The 14,281-nt window shown below is 42.2% G+C and overlaps 2 protein-coding genes across 8 annotated transcripts in view; one reads left to right on the top strand and one right to left on the bottom strand.

Moving 5' to 3' along the window:
- Positions 1-11,072, bottom strand: part of LOC111159091 (mutL homolog 1) — a 49,576-nt gene extending 38,504 nt beyond the window's left edge. For 3 of the 7 annotated variants that reach the window (XM_022521482.1, XM_022521485.1, XM_022521484.1), the window contains exons 1-5: positions 10,921-11,062; positions 8,759-8,849; positions 6,420-6,518; positions 2,720-2,793; positions 799-871 (exon numbers count right to left, since the gene is read on the bottom strand). In XM_022521482.1, coding sequence (XP_022377190.1) covers positions 799-871; positions 2,720-2,793; positions 6,420-6,518; positions 8,759-8,849; positions 10,921-11,036 — 453 coding nt within the window. In that variant the 5' untranslated portion in view covers positions 11,037-11,062. Of the gene's footprint in view, positions 1-798; positions 872-2,719; positions 2,794-6,419; positions 6,519-8,758; positions 8,850-10,262; positions 10,282-10,920 lie in introns of those variants that run through there. The other 4 variants (XM_022521481.1, XM_022521487.1, XM_022521483.1 and 1 more) reach the window with 4 other exon arrangements.
- A 311-nt stretch (positions 11,073-11,383) lies between these two features.
- Positions 11,384-13,935, top strand: LOC111159098 (EPM2A interacting protein 1). Its single transcript, XM_022521497.1, has one exon. The coding sequence runs from the start codon at positions 11,515-11,517 to the stop codon at positions 13,339-13,341; it is 1,827 nt and encodes a 608-aa protein (XP_022377205.1). The 5' UTR covers positions 11,384-11,514; the 3' UTR covers positions 13,342-13,935.
- Positions 13,936-14,281: the final 346 nt, after the last annotated feature.

The following is a 14,281-nucleotide window of genomic DNA, read 5'->3' as shown; positions in this document are numbered from 1 at the left end:
AAACATGTAAATTTACCAATAATTATATTATCACATGACATCTAAGAATATTTTCTGAACTAAGAGTTCTTATAAAAATGTCTGAGATCATTTGGGCTTCTTGGAAATCACACCCTGGTTAATCTGTGTACTGGATCTGTCTTAACATGCACTTAACATTCACTTCTGCCTCCTGCCCGTCTTATCCCATCTTATCAAGGCAAGGGTTTACAGCCTTCATGTGTTCTAGCTGGGGCTGGAGGTATGAGGGGTGCGATGCATATCATGACAGTGGGATGCTTTGTAGGATCACACAATGGGAGGAGACCAAACATGGCACCATAGAAATAAGGCAGCATACTAGACTTTTTCTGATTAATGATACAACCATATTATCAAAACACTAAGTGGGCAGATATACTTTATTCCATTTGAGAGATGGGAGAAGTAAGATAAAGGGAAACTAAACAACTTGCCTCTGGACACATAACCACTGAGTGACCAGGCTGAGACTCTAACTCACGTCTTCTGGAGCCAAGTTTAAAGGTCATTTCAATGCCAACTACCTTGCACTCATTTCTGCCATCCCAGTGAAAGAATCTCCCAGCCTTTGAAAAAGATGGAGGGAGTGCACACAGGCTGCCATGCCATTAAAGCCATAATCAGTCCTGTTGTTTAGAGAGAAATGTCTTTGTTTCTATTAACTAGCAAAGATTCATTTTATTATTACTTTGAAAACTCAGAGACAATTTTATTCTTTATGTCAGAATTTCTACAAAGCTCTTTTTCAAAAATTCATATTCCTTGTGTGATACTTACTGTGATCTGGGTCCCCTGATTGCCTGCACATGGTTTAGGAGGAGCTTTCAGCTTTCCATCTGAGTAATTTGCTCTTAAGAGAAAATATAAGAGACTATTAATATCCAAGAAGCATGGAATATCAATCCAAAGAGTATAAAAAGAAATTATATCAAACAATAAGGTACAGCCATGCTCTCTACTGTTTTAATTACCACTTTCCTCTTTTTCTACGATTCCATTATCATTCCAATTGGATACCAAAAAAAAAAAAACAAACCCTATTGTTCTAGCAAATGTTGCTTTTTAGTTCCTGAGTTTTGAGCTAAAAGCAATAGTTTTGCCATTGCCTACCATGACAACAAAGTTTTTTTTATAATTATGTAATCATTTATGGAGGGGTTACCAAATGATAGGCCCGCAGAGGCCTTGGTAACAAAGAAAGGCCCTGGAGAGCTCTCAATCTAGGGGACACACTTTTTCCTAAAGTGCAGGACGTTGTGCTAAGTGATCTAGAGAAGCAAACATTCAGCTGGGGGCCGGGGAGGGGAGTGAAAGCGTCACAGAAAAGATGACAAGGCTCTAGGGAGGAAGAGTTTCAGGGAGAAAACACAGAAGACCATTGAGGCAGAGAAAAACAGAAAAGCACAGAAGCTTTGGAATACCTGGCAGCTGGGAATTTGTGGAGAGAAGAGGCTGGAAAGGTGGATGGAGAGCACAGTGCATTTGGGGGTGGTCTGTTTAGGAATGGCTCTGGATTTCAGACCACCATGGGAGGGGAGCCACTGGAGGTACCAAACAGGAACGTAATATAACCTTGGCAATGAAGGAACAGAATTTGTGTCCCAGGCCATTTAGGGAGACATTAATTCACAAGTATCTCCCTGTTTTGTGGGAAGGAATTCTGACCCAACCAGCACACCCAGATCCTACAGCAAGTAAAATTCACACAGCATCAAACTCACCCAGCAACAGCGCTGTATATTCTGGAATGCTCCCTGTTCCATTACATTACAGGTATGTCTGCTGAGGACTGATAAACAGGCAGCCCGCCACTGTTGGAGCTATTTTCCATATTAATTTATGGACAGTCCGCATGATTTAAAAAAATTCTTTTTTAAGGTACTCCTAAATAAGGTACTCCTACCTGTCTTCCACTAGTAAATGGCCAGAGCTTATAAAAACAGAGGTGTAGGGGCACCTGGGTGGCTTAGTAGTTAAGCATCTGCCTTCAGCTCAGGTCATGATCCCAAGGTCCTGGGATCGAGCCCCACATTGGGCTCCCTGCTCAGCAGGAAGCCTGCTTCTCCCTCTCCCACTCCCCGTTTGTGTTCCCTCTCTCGCTGTCTGTCAAATAAATACATAAAATCTTAAAAAACAAAACAAAAAAACAAACAAAAACAACAGAGGTATAACTCTGATTCCTCAAATGCTATTTTTATTCTGTTCCAAGGCTGTCTGTCAGCCTCTGAATACTGTGGCAGCACGAGAAAGCCGGCACAGCATTGCCCCCTGCCCGCCCCCAATGGAAGGGCAAGCCAGCTCAGATAAGCATGTGGGGCAGGGAGCCAGGGGCTCACGAGCCAGCTAAGGAACCTTGAGCCTCCAGCACCCAGCCACAGCCCTGTCATCAGACAAAGTAACATCCTACTAAAGGGCACAGGGCCAGAATAATACCCGCTTCTACCACCTACTTAGAATATATCTGTGTAAGAGAGCTTGCAAGGACTTACATGTGACATCATATCTGTTAACAACCATGAGTAAGATTATTACCTAATAATCATCCCTGTGGATTATCAACTAGTCCACAGAGAGGGAAGAAAATTTAACCAAGATCTTGGTCAAAAAAGATGACATTGGTGTTTAGATAGGGTCACTTTGAGATCCAGGCATAAAGCATCTTCAGAATGAATACGAGTAAAAGCAGACTGTGCCATACCTGTACGCACACTTTGCATCAGCTGTTTTGGTTGTAATAGTAACATGAGCCACATGGCTGATGCTGGCCAAAGCCTAAGGAAGAAAACAAAAGGGAATGAAAAAACAAACATTGCTGTCACCCACTGTCACCTCATTAAAGAGAAAGGTGATCTAAATTACCCCTTCCATTTTGTATTAGCAAAGGGCAACAATGGGCATTTCGCTCACTCACTTTCATGACATGTTAAAAAAAAGGGTATCAAATTGAATTTGTAAAAAAAAAAAAAAAAATTGAATTTGTAGCATTTTATCAGAACAAGGGGGAAATAAATATGAAAAAAAGTCCAAAAGGAAACACAACAGAGTATTTTTAAAAATTTATTTTAAATCCAGTATAGTTGGGGTATCTGGGTGGCTCAGTCAGTTAAGTGTCCCACTCTTTTTTTTTTTTTTTTAAAGATTTTATTTATTTATTTGACAGAGAGATAGATCACAAGTAGGCAGAGAGGCAGTCAGAGAGAGAGGAGGAAGCAGGCTCCCCGCCGAGCAGAGAGCCCGATGAGGGCCTCGATTCCAGGACTCTGGGACCATGACCTGAGCCGAAGGCAGAGGCTTTAACCCACTGAGCCACCCAGGCGCCCAAGTGTCCCACTCTTGATAATTGGCTCAGATCATGATCTCAAGGGTTGTGAGCCTCACATTGGGCTCCGAGTTCAGCAGGGAGTCTGCTCGAGATTATCTCTCTCCCTCTGCTCCTCCTCTGCTCCTATGTGTACATGTGTGCACACTTTCTCAAATAACTAAGTTTTAAAAAAAGAAAAAAGTAAATCCAGTATAGTTAACATACACTGTTACATAAGTTAATTTCAGGTGTATAATACAGTGATTCAATAATTCTACACATTACTCAGTGCTCATCACAGTAAGTGTACTCTTAATCTCCCTCACCTGTTCCACCCATTGCCCTCCACCGCCTCACCTTTGATAACCATCAGTTTGTTTTCTATAGTTAAGAGTCTGCTGTTTGGTTTGTCTCTTTTTCCCCCCTTTGCTTGTTCTTTTTTTTTTTTTAAGATTTTATTTATTTATTTGATAGACAGAGATCACAAGTAGGCAAAGAGGCACACACAGAGAGAGAGGAAGGGAATCAGGCTCCCTGCCAGCAGAGAGCCCGATTCAGGGCTCGATCCCAGGAACCTGGGATCATGACCTAGGCTGAAGGCAGAGGCTTTAACCCACTGAGCCACCCAGGCGCCCCCTTTCGTTTTGTTCCTTAAATTTCACACATAAGTGAAATCATATAGTATCTGTCTTTCTCTGACTGACTTACTTTACTTAGCATAATACCCTCTAGCTCCATCCACGTTGTTGGAAAGAAACACACCAGATTATTAATGTGTTAGCAGCAGGTGCGTTCAGGCAGCAGAACTACAGGAATGCTCAGTATTATTCTCAATGATCTGCCACCCAATAATTTTGAAAACTTACCTTCAGGAATGGGGGCACTCCAAATACATAATGTTGCACACATACACAAAACTGTTTTCTGTAAGCTCTTATAGGTTTAGAAATGCAAATTTAGAAATATAAATTTAAAATGATCTAATTAAGACAAAAAAAAAGTTTTAAAAAAATCAACATTTTTCTCCCCTTGTAACTAAGACTGGTTTCCTAGCCCACTGGAACCTGTTTCTCCTTCCACAAGAAGGACATCACAGAATATAAAAATGTAACCAGGCACTGTGATGGGGGTCTGTGTGACAGCATCTTGGAAGACAGTGAACTCTGCCTATGGCAGGTTCAGTTCATTAATAAGGAACATGGCCTAGGCTCAGAGATTACCAGGTCCTAGCTGGATTTCCCTAGTTTATGTGACTGAGCTAATGTTCATAATTAAAAACGTAAAATGATTTTGAGACCTGTATAAGAAGGACATTAAATATATACAGTACATACTCAATTCCAGAGCCCCAAGATCATGGCCTAAGCCAAAATGAAGAGTCTCAGATACTTTACCGACTCAGATATTTTACTGACCGACAGGCTCCCCATGAATGTTATTTCTTTAAATTGACCCTGAGACAGTAATTGAACAAAATACACTATATATGAACATATGCATATTCACCAAGAAAATGACAAAATGCATAAATGTGCAACAGGAAATCATTTAAATAAACACAGTATATTCATACGATAGGGTAAGATAGAAGTATTAAAAATTACATAGGATATATATATATATATATATTTTTTTTCCCAATGAAAAGATATCCACAGCATATTGTCATAAAATTATAAGATCCTGTTTTAGTCTTAAAATGTTTTTAACCACTTTTTATATTGTATATTCCTCCCATGCATCACATAATTTTATTCACAAATATTCCCACATATATTTTAAAAGATAAGGACTCCTCCAAAAAACATCATACTATTTTTTATACAAGAAAATCCACAATTTAAAAAAAAATTTATTTATTTATTTATTTATTTATTTATTTGAGAAAGTACATGCTCAAGAGAGAGCACAAGCGGTAGAGGGAGAAGCAGCAGAGAGCCCAATGTGGGGCTTGATCCCAGGACCCGGGGATTATGACCTGAGCTGAAGGCAGCTACTTAACCCACTGAGCCACCCAGGCATGCCAACAATTTCCTTTTTTTTTTAAATTTTTTTAAAGATTTTATTTATTTATTTGACATATTTGACAGAGAGAGAGAGAGAGAAGCAGGGGGAGCAGCAGGCAGAGGGAGAGAGAGAAGCAGGCTCCCGGCTGAGCAAGGAGCCTGATGCAGGACTCGATCCCAGGACTCTGGGATCATGAGCTGAGCCAAAGGTAGCCGCCTAACCAACTGAGCCACCGAGGTGTCCCCCAACAATCTCTTCTTAATACTATCAAATAACCCATGTGTTCAAATATCTTGTCTCAAAAAAATTTTTTTACAGTCTGCTCAAATCAGGATCCAAGTAAGAGGTATACATTGGGGCTGGTTCATATGCATTTTAAGCCTCTTTTTTTTTTTTTTTTTTTTTTTTCTTTAGAGAGAGAGCAAGAGAGAGTGCGACAGGGGTGGAGTGGAGGGAGATAGAAGGAGAATGGAGAGGGACTCTTAAGCAGACTCCATGCCCAGTGCAGAGCCCAAGATGGGACTCGACCTCACAAACTTGAGATCATGACCTGAACTGCAATCAAGAGTCAGACACTTAACCAACAGAGCCATTCAGGTGCTCCACGCCTCTTATAATCTACAGGTTTTTGTTCCCTCCTCCTCTTTTCTTCTTGCAGTTTATTTGTTGAAGGAAACAAACAAGACTTTTATCAAGTCATTTCCTAATCTCTGTATTATTTACCACGCTCCCTCACCTCCTATATCTTCCCACCACTTGCACTTAGTAAGTATTAATCAGATTCATATTTGATAATTTGACAAAAAAACTTTGGGAATGGTGTTTCATTCTCCATCAGAAGATACCTACCTAACATCTGGGCAGGAGGGAGGGGGATTGTATCTGTAAATAAAATAGTTTTTAGTATATTAAGTATTTATGAATAATCTTTGGTTTTGGAAAATGAATTTTAATTTTGTTTGATTTGCACATACTTAACAAGTAAAAAGAATCAGATCTGATTTACCTCTGTTGAGAAACAAAAGTTGACAAATGGCAGAAATGTTATCACAGAAGGATATTTTACACATTTCTTTGATCTTTAGCTTACCTCACCCCGAAAGCCATAGGTAGAAATACTAGCTAAATCCTCAAAGGACTGCAGTTTACTTGTAGTGAACCTCTCACACACAATGTCCAGATCTTCCTTCTAGAAGATACCAAAAAATAAGTAAATAATTATGCTACTCATTTTTTCCAATTTTTAAATTTCCCTTTTCTTGACTGAATCCAAGAAGAAACCCCTTTCAGGAGAGGAGTTTTGAAATCAGCGATAACTTCCTCACGCGGCATCAGAAATGCCACACTATCCCGGTGTACCTTCTCTCTCACGAGTCACATCTCTCTGCATTTGCTGGTTCTGCCTCATCTCCGTTCTCCGTCAGTGGAGCAACCCAGGACTCCAGCCTTGGACCTCTTTACTGTCTACATTCACTCTCTTATTTATTTATTTGACAGACAGAGATCACAAGTAGGCAGAGAGGCAGGCAGAGAGAGAGAGGGAGAAGCAGGCTCCCTGTTGAGCAGAGAGCCCGATGTGGGGCTTGATCCCAGGACCCTGAGTTCATGACCCGAGCCAAAGGCAGCGGCTTTAGCCCACTGAGCCACCCAGGTGCCTCTACACTCACTCTCTTGATGAGTTAGTTCTCCCAGCCACATGAATTTATAAAAATCATTATTATTAGAAAACTTCTTTATTAAAAATCTATAGAAGCATTTAATTATAGTGAAGTATACATAACAAACTTTACCACTTTTAATGTACAGTTCTGTGGCCATAAATACATTTGCACAGTGTGCAACATCACCACTATCCATCTCCAGAACTCTTTCATCCTTCCAAGCTGAAACTCGGTCCCCATTAAATGATAATTCTTCATCCACCCCTTCCCCAAACACCTTGCAACCACCATTCTACCTTCTATGAATGGGACTACTCTAGGAACCTCCTAGGCGAGGAATCGTACAGTATTTGTCTTTTTGCGAATGGTGTATTTTACTTAATGTGATGTCTTCAAGGTTCATGCATATTGCAACCTGTGTCTGAATTTCAATCCTCTTTAGGCTGAATAATATTCCATTTTGTGTATACGTCACATTTTTAAATCTACTCATCTACAGAACCCTGGGTTGCTTCCAGCTTTTGACTATTGTAAATATGCTGCGATGAACATGGGGGGACAAATGTCTTCAAGACCTTGCTTTCAATTCTTTGGAGTATATACTCACAAGTTCTGCTGAACTGCACGGTAATTCAGTTTAATTTTTTCAAGAATCACCATACTATTTTCCACATTGGCTACACAATTTACATTCCCACCAGCAAATGCACAAGGGTTCTAATTTTTCTGTATTCTTTATAACACTTGTTATTTTATTTTACTGTTTTTGTAATAGCCATCCTAATAGGTGTCAAATGGTAGGTCGTTGCTTTTATTCATATTTCCTTAATGATCTGTGACATTCAGCACCTTTTCATGGGAGTCTCATGGTTTTTACTACCATCAAAATGCAATACACTAAATTTTTATCTCCAGCCCAAACCTCTATGCTGCCCTCCAGACTCACAGGCTAACTCAAATAAGAGCCGTCTCAAGGTTACCATGCCCTCAAATGATTTTCTGATATGCCCCCAAATGTGTTTCTTCCATAGGCTTTCCCATCACTAAGTGGCAACTCTTCCATTTGCACGGGCCAAACCCTTGAAATCATTCTGGACTCCTCTTTCTCTTACACCACGCATCAGCAAATTCTGAGAGCTCTGTTTTTGTAATCAATGCAGAATCTCACTGTTTCTTGCTTCGCTACTGCAACTAAACTAGTCCAAGGCATGGTCACCCCTCTCCTGGATGGCTCCAAGAGCCCTCTCACTGCCTCTGTCCTGTCCTGCTACAGTCTGTTTTCCATATTCTAGACAAATGGGTTCCTATAAACCTCACCAAACCATGTCACCTCTTTGCTCAAAACCCTTTAATAGTATCCTACCCTATTCAGAGTAAAAGCCAAAGATTTTAGAATGGCCCATAAGGTCCTACGTAACTCATCTTCTGTTATTCTTCTATTCCCTCACTCTGTTAGAGACACATTGGCTCCCTGCTGGTCCTTAAGGAAGTCAAGCGGGCTTCCATTTCATGGTCTTTGCATGTTCTGTCTGCCCAGAACTTTCATCTTTTAAGCACCTTTAAGCAACTCTCTCCTTGACCTTATTTTCCTGAACAAGTGTCCAGTTTAGAATAATATCAATATATACTTATCGCTGGTATTGAATATTTCAGTTAAAAATCCCATCCACCAATGCTCAGTTTCCGAAACAGGGAAAGGCTCTGTCACTCCCTGTAGGTATATACCACAAAGCACACAAAGAGCCTGCTCCTCTGAGGTTTTACTTACCCTGATCCCAGTGCCATTGTCTTGGATCTGAATTAACTTGAGGCCTCCCTCTTTAACAACCACTTGGATACTGGTGGATTTTGCATCTAAACTGTCAAATTAAAAAGAAAAAAATTTTATTACTCTGTAACTATTCTAATGTACATATTTTAATATGAGCTAAAGTATAAGAACAAATTCCAAAGACATACAAGACTGTCTGATTAGTGTGTTTTTCCTCTGTTCTACGGGCTCTGTGACTACACTGTAACAAGTTCACATGCTGTGTGAGAGAGGCGAAAGAGAGAGGCAGGAGGGGGCAATCATCATTTTCAATAAGACATTCAACACTTTATTTCTGTTCCTCTGGGAAAGAAAGTGAAGTTAAAAGTAGGATCCTTTTACTACATGCCTATTTCTTATTCTCTTCTCAACTAATTTTGCCATTTATTCAAATTTATTCAGTCTCGGGTTCCCAAGTGACCCTAATAAGATGCCATTTCAAAAAAATTATAAATGTGTTTTTCTACTATTTACTCCCTTTTAAGAAAATACATTTTGCTGGGAAAAAGAAAGAAAGAAAAAAGGCAACGCAGAAAGTTCTTTGAGAAGCCAAGAAATCTTTTGTCCTTACAAAGAGTAGCCAACCATCACAGAGAGCAGGGGCTAAAGAAAACAAATTCTGCCTGTGGCTGCATGAAAAAGAAAAGTAATCGGCCCCTCACACAGAAAATTCTTCCTTCAAAAATAAGACAGTAAGTTACTCAATACTAAATAAAGACCTTTCTCAGAAGCCCTTGAAGTTGTATTAGCCATCTTGATTTACATATTAAAAAGAGCATAACTGGACTCCACATATTAAAAAGAGCATAACTGGGCGCCTGGGTGGCTCAGTGGGTTAAGCCGCTGCCTTCGGCTCAGGTCATGATATCAGGGTCCTGGGATCGAGTCCCGCGTCTGGCTCGCTGCTCAGCAGGGAGCCTGCTTCCCTTCCTCTCTCTCTGCCTGCCTCTCTGCCTACTTGTGATCTCTGTCTGCCAAATAAATAAATAAAATCTTTAAAAAAAAAAAAAGAGCATAACTGGACTCCACACAAAATCCCTGCTCTTAGAACTTATTATAAACCACTTAGCTAACATGTTCAGTTTGGTGGTGCAGTAGTCTGGCTCATTACCGTAACAGGCCCAGGTTGTTCTGTTGGTGAATTCTAACATTGTAGAAACAAAAGCCAGCCTTTACAATAGGGGAAAGGAGAAACCCTTCCCAGGTTCCCAGCTCCTGCTTTTCTCCTAGTTCTGTTCCTGTCCCTCAGTGATCCCTTCTGCACCGTTCCTTTAGTCCCATTACCCTGAGTGGTTGTTTATTATGTTTTCACAATCAGCCTCCTTACCAACCCACCACTCTTAGCTGGGTCATTTTGTTCTTTTCGCGAATTTATTTTATGAACAACAATTGATTTAAACTCGAAGGTAATGCTTAGGTATATCGTGAGCATGTCTTTCTGAAGTTTACGGTTTACTCCCACCTTTCTTTCCAGGTTTTTAAGTCTTCCTTCCACACTGTGTGACACTTCTAAATTTCAGCATCCACGGGATACCCTCATGAAATCAGGTATCCTCAATGTGACTGACAGCCCCGCCCACCAAAAAAAGGCAAAGGGGAGGAAAACCCTACGTTGGCAATAGGGCAATCATAAGTTAAATCCGAAGTCCATCGGCCTGTCTAAAATCTAGACAATCTGTAATAAAAATCAAAGTGTACTCTTGAATGTGCATGGGTTATTTTTGGAATATGCAAGATACATTAACACGCATAACACGGCATCCTCTGAAGTATGAATGGAGACGGTCCCCCCGAAAATGTTTATGCATTTAAAATTCTGTACGTTCTGTACATGTAATTCTAAAAGCAGTTCCCTTAACTAATGGCGCCGCTCAACAATACAATGTAGCCCTCCACTTGGTACCCGCCTCCCTCCAACAACCCTACTAAGGTCTCGCGAGAGCGCACAAAAACTGGCAGTACTCGGGCAGGGAATAGAAATGACCCCCAGGCCCTCCGCGCCGCGGGCATGCGCTGTACACGCCTCCGCCAGGGGCAGGGAGGCGTGTCCGCGTGCCATCCTGAAGAGGGGCCTGTTAAATCGTGGCAGATAAGGAAGCCCGGCTCCACTCCCTCCCTACCAGTTCTCAATCATCTCCTTGATGGCATTAGCCGGCCGCTGGATAACTTCCCCTGCCGCGATGCGGTTCACCACTGTCTCGTCCAACCGCCGAATAACCCCCGCTACGAGCGACATTTTGGCGCCACAGGAGCCTAAGACACGTCGAGATGCTCACCGGAAGTGCCTTCAGCCAATCACCTCAGGGCTTCGTGCCCACGTCTTTCCACCCTCTCTGTTTACGCGGTCTTGTCCCACCTTCTCGCGGCAGAGGCTTCGGAACCAGGGAGCTATTGATTGGGCAGCTGGATGCCAGTCAAGTTTCTTAAGTCCGCGGGTTCCTGGGTCTCTTGGTCCCTCCCTAGCGCACAGCTTCAGGCCACTGGTTAGTAGGGTGTGCGCCTGCGCACTTCCCGCGCTTCCCATTGGCTCTTCCCTGGGCTAGGGAATACGAAATCTCCAGCCAATAGGAATGCAGGTGGCGTAGCCGGAGGTTGGTGTACCCCTGCTGGGGTGATTTGGCGCAGAGCGGAGGAGGTGCTTGCTCCTGCTTCTGCTCCTCCCCTCTCCTTGCGGCCTCCCGGAGGTCGGCCCTGTTCTTGTGGCCTGAAGTAGGATGTGGATGACGCCCAAGAGGAGCAAAATGGAAGTCGACGAATCTCGGGTTTTCCGGGCCGAGTGGACCCAGCGTTACTTGGTGGTGGAGCCTCCGGAGGGCGAAGGGGCCCTGTGCCTGGTCTGTCGCCGCCTCGTCGTAGCCACCCGCGAACGCGACGTCAGGCGCCACTACGAGGCCGAGCACGACTACTACGAGCGGTATGTGGCGGAGGGCGAGCGCGCGGCCCTAGTGGAGCGTCTGCGGCAGGGCGACTTGCCCGTGGTCGTCCCGCTCACTCCTGAGGAGAGAGCTGCTCGTGCAGGCCTCGGGCTCGCCCGCCTCTTGGCCTTGAAGGGTCGCGGCTGGGGTGAGGGGGACTTTGTGTACCAGTGCATGGAGGTGATGCTGAGGGATGCTCTGCCCGAACACGTAAGCGTTCTGGATGGCATTGATTTATCGCCAGAGGTCACGCGGCAGAGGGTCCTGAACATTAACAAGAATCTACGCAGTCAGCTCTTTGACAGAGCCAAGGACTTTAAAGCCTATTCCCTTGCCTTGGACGACCAGGCCTTTGTGGCCTATGAGAACTATCTCCTGGTCTTTGTCCGCGGCGTGGGCCAGGACTTGGAGGTGCAGGAAGAGCTTCTGACCATTATCAACCTGACTCGTCACTTCAGTGTTGGTGCCCTTATGGCGGCAATCCTTGAGGCCCTGCAAACAGCAGGGCTTAGCTTGCAGCGAATGGTTGGCCTAACCACGACCCACACTCTGAGGATGATTGGTGAGAACTCAGGGCTAGTGTCCTACATGAGGGAAAAGGCTGTAAGCCCCAACTGTTGGAATGTTATCCATTATTCAGGATTTCTGCACTTGGAACTCTTGAGCTCCTACGATGTAGACGTTAATCAGATCATAAATACTATATCAGAATGGATAGTTTTAATTAAGACCAGAGGCGTTAGGCGCCCGGAATTTCAGGCGTTACTAACCGAATCTGAATCAGAGCATGGCGAAAGGGTTAATGGACGATGTCTCAACAATTGGCTTAGAAGAGGGAAAACTTTAAAATTAATATTTTCCCTGAGAAAAGAGATAGAAGCGTTCTTAGTTTCAATAGGGGCGACAACGGTCCATTTCACAGACAAGCAATGGCTGTGTGACTTTGGCTTCTTGGTGGATATTATGGACCACCTTCGAGAACTCAGTGAACTATTGAGAGTCAGTAAAGTCTTTGCTGCTGCTGCCTTTGACCATATCTGTACCTTTGAAGTGAAGCTGAATTTACTGCAGAGACATATTGAGGAGAAAAATCTAACACACTTTGCTGCCTTCAGAGAAGTTGTTGATGAGCTTAAACAGCATCTTAAAGAAGATCAAAAAATATTTGATCCTGATAGGTATCAAGTGGTGATCTGTCGCCTACAGAAAGAATTTGAGAGACATTTCAAGGACCTCAGGTTCATTAAAAAGGACTTAGAACTTTTCGCAAATCCTTTTAACTTTAAACCTGAATATGCGCCTATTTCAGTAAGAGTGGAGCTAACAAAACTTCAGGCGAATACTAACCTTTGGAATGAATACAGAGTCAAAGACTTGGGGCAGTTCTATGCTGGATTGTCTGCTGAATCTTACCCAATTATCAAAGGGGTTGCCTGTAAGGTGGCATCCTTGTTTGATAGTAACGAAATCTGCGAAAAGGCTTTTTCATATTTGACTCGAAACCAACACACTTTGAGCCAGCCATTGACAGATGAGCATCTCCACGCCCTGTTTAGGATTGCCACAACTGAAATAGAGCCACACTGGGATGACCTTGTGAGAGGAAGAAATGAATCCAATCCATAAGCCTTGGTAATACAACATCAAGACACCCAAAAGAGAATCTCATTCTAAAAGCAAACATTTGTCTGATTTTTCAAGTTAACTAATTTGGATTGTGTCAAAGCACCAAGTTTATTCATCCAAATTGATCACGATTCAGATTCTTCTGACAGATGTTTTTATCATCTCAAGAGGCAGCATGGGACTGAGACATGCAAACACCTTTTTTAAAATTTAATTTAATGACAGAGTCATTGTCTTTTGCTTTTATGATATAATTGTTTTTAAAGAAGTTCAGTACTGATAATGTGAGTTGAATTAGAAGTCTGTTTTTCAGATGTTTTAAAGAAATTTTAGGTTTTAACAAAGTGTTTAAATTCTGATACATATGGTCTGAAGTTATCAACTCCTTAAATATATGTTTGAGCCAGTTTGCAGAAACTCAGGAAGTTCAGAAGTTTCTGAGAAGGAAGAACGTACAGTGGAGGTATTTTGTCTATCAAAATGTTGAAGACTATTTTTTTTAAACTTTTCTGAGTCTGAAATCAATACTGACAGATGTCCTTTCACCCCCCCCCAACCTGCCCTAGCGATATTATTACTAGTAGAAAAAAATAATCATACAAAATTTTAGTCAAAGGAATAAGAATTATTTTTAAATTGCTGGTTTAGGAGGCTTCCTGCATTTTGGAGATCAGACTATCCAGCTATTGGGGGTCTCCCCTGAATTTTTCACAGTTGGGTGCTGTTTTATCAGATTGCCTATTAAAGGACTGCGGTAAGTATAGAATCTTAATGGTTTCCCATTAGTAATTCTTTATTCTACTCCAGACAGAAGTTTAGCCCTGTCAAAAAAAAAAGGATGACAGAATAAGATTATTGCCCTCCAGGATCAGGAGGTGTGAGATATTTTAGCTTATGCACGGGTGTTCCTGCTTTATAAAGAAATCCTGTTTAAAGGAAT

Source organism: Enhydra lutris, unplaced genomic scaffold (assembly GCF_002288905.1).
Source record: "Enhydra lutris kenyoni isolate GAN:26980312 unplaced genomic scaffold, ASM228890v2 scaffoldscaffold66, whole genome shotgun sequence".
Classification (NCBI taxonomy): domain Eukaryota; kingdom Metazoa; phylum Chordata; class Mammalia; order Carnivora; family Mustelidae; genus Enhydra; species Enhydra lutris.
The sequence above is the reverse complement of the archived record's forward strand: the minus strand, read 5'-3'. Positions and strand labels throughout refer to the sequence as shown.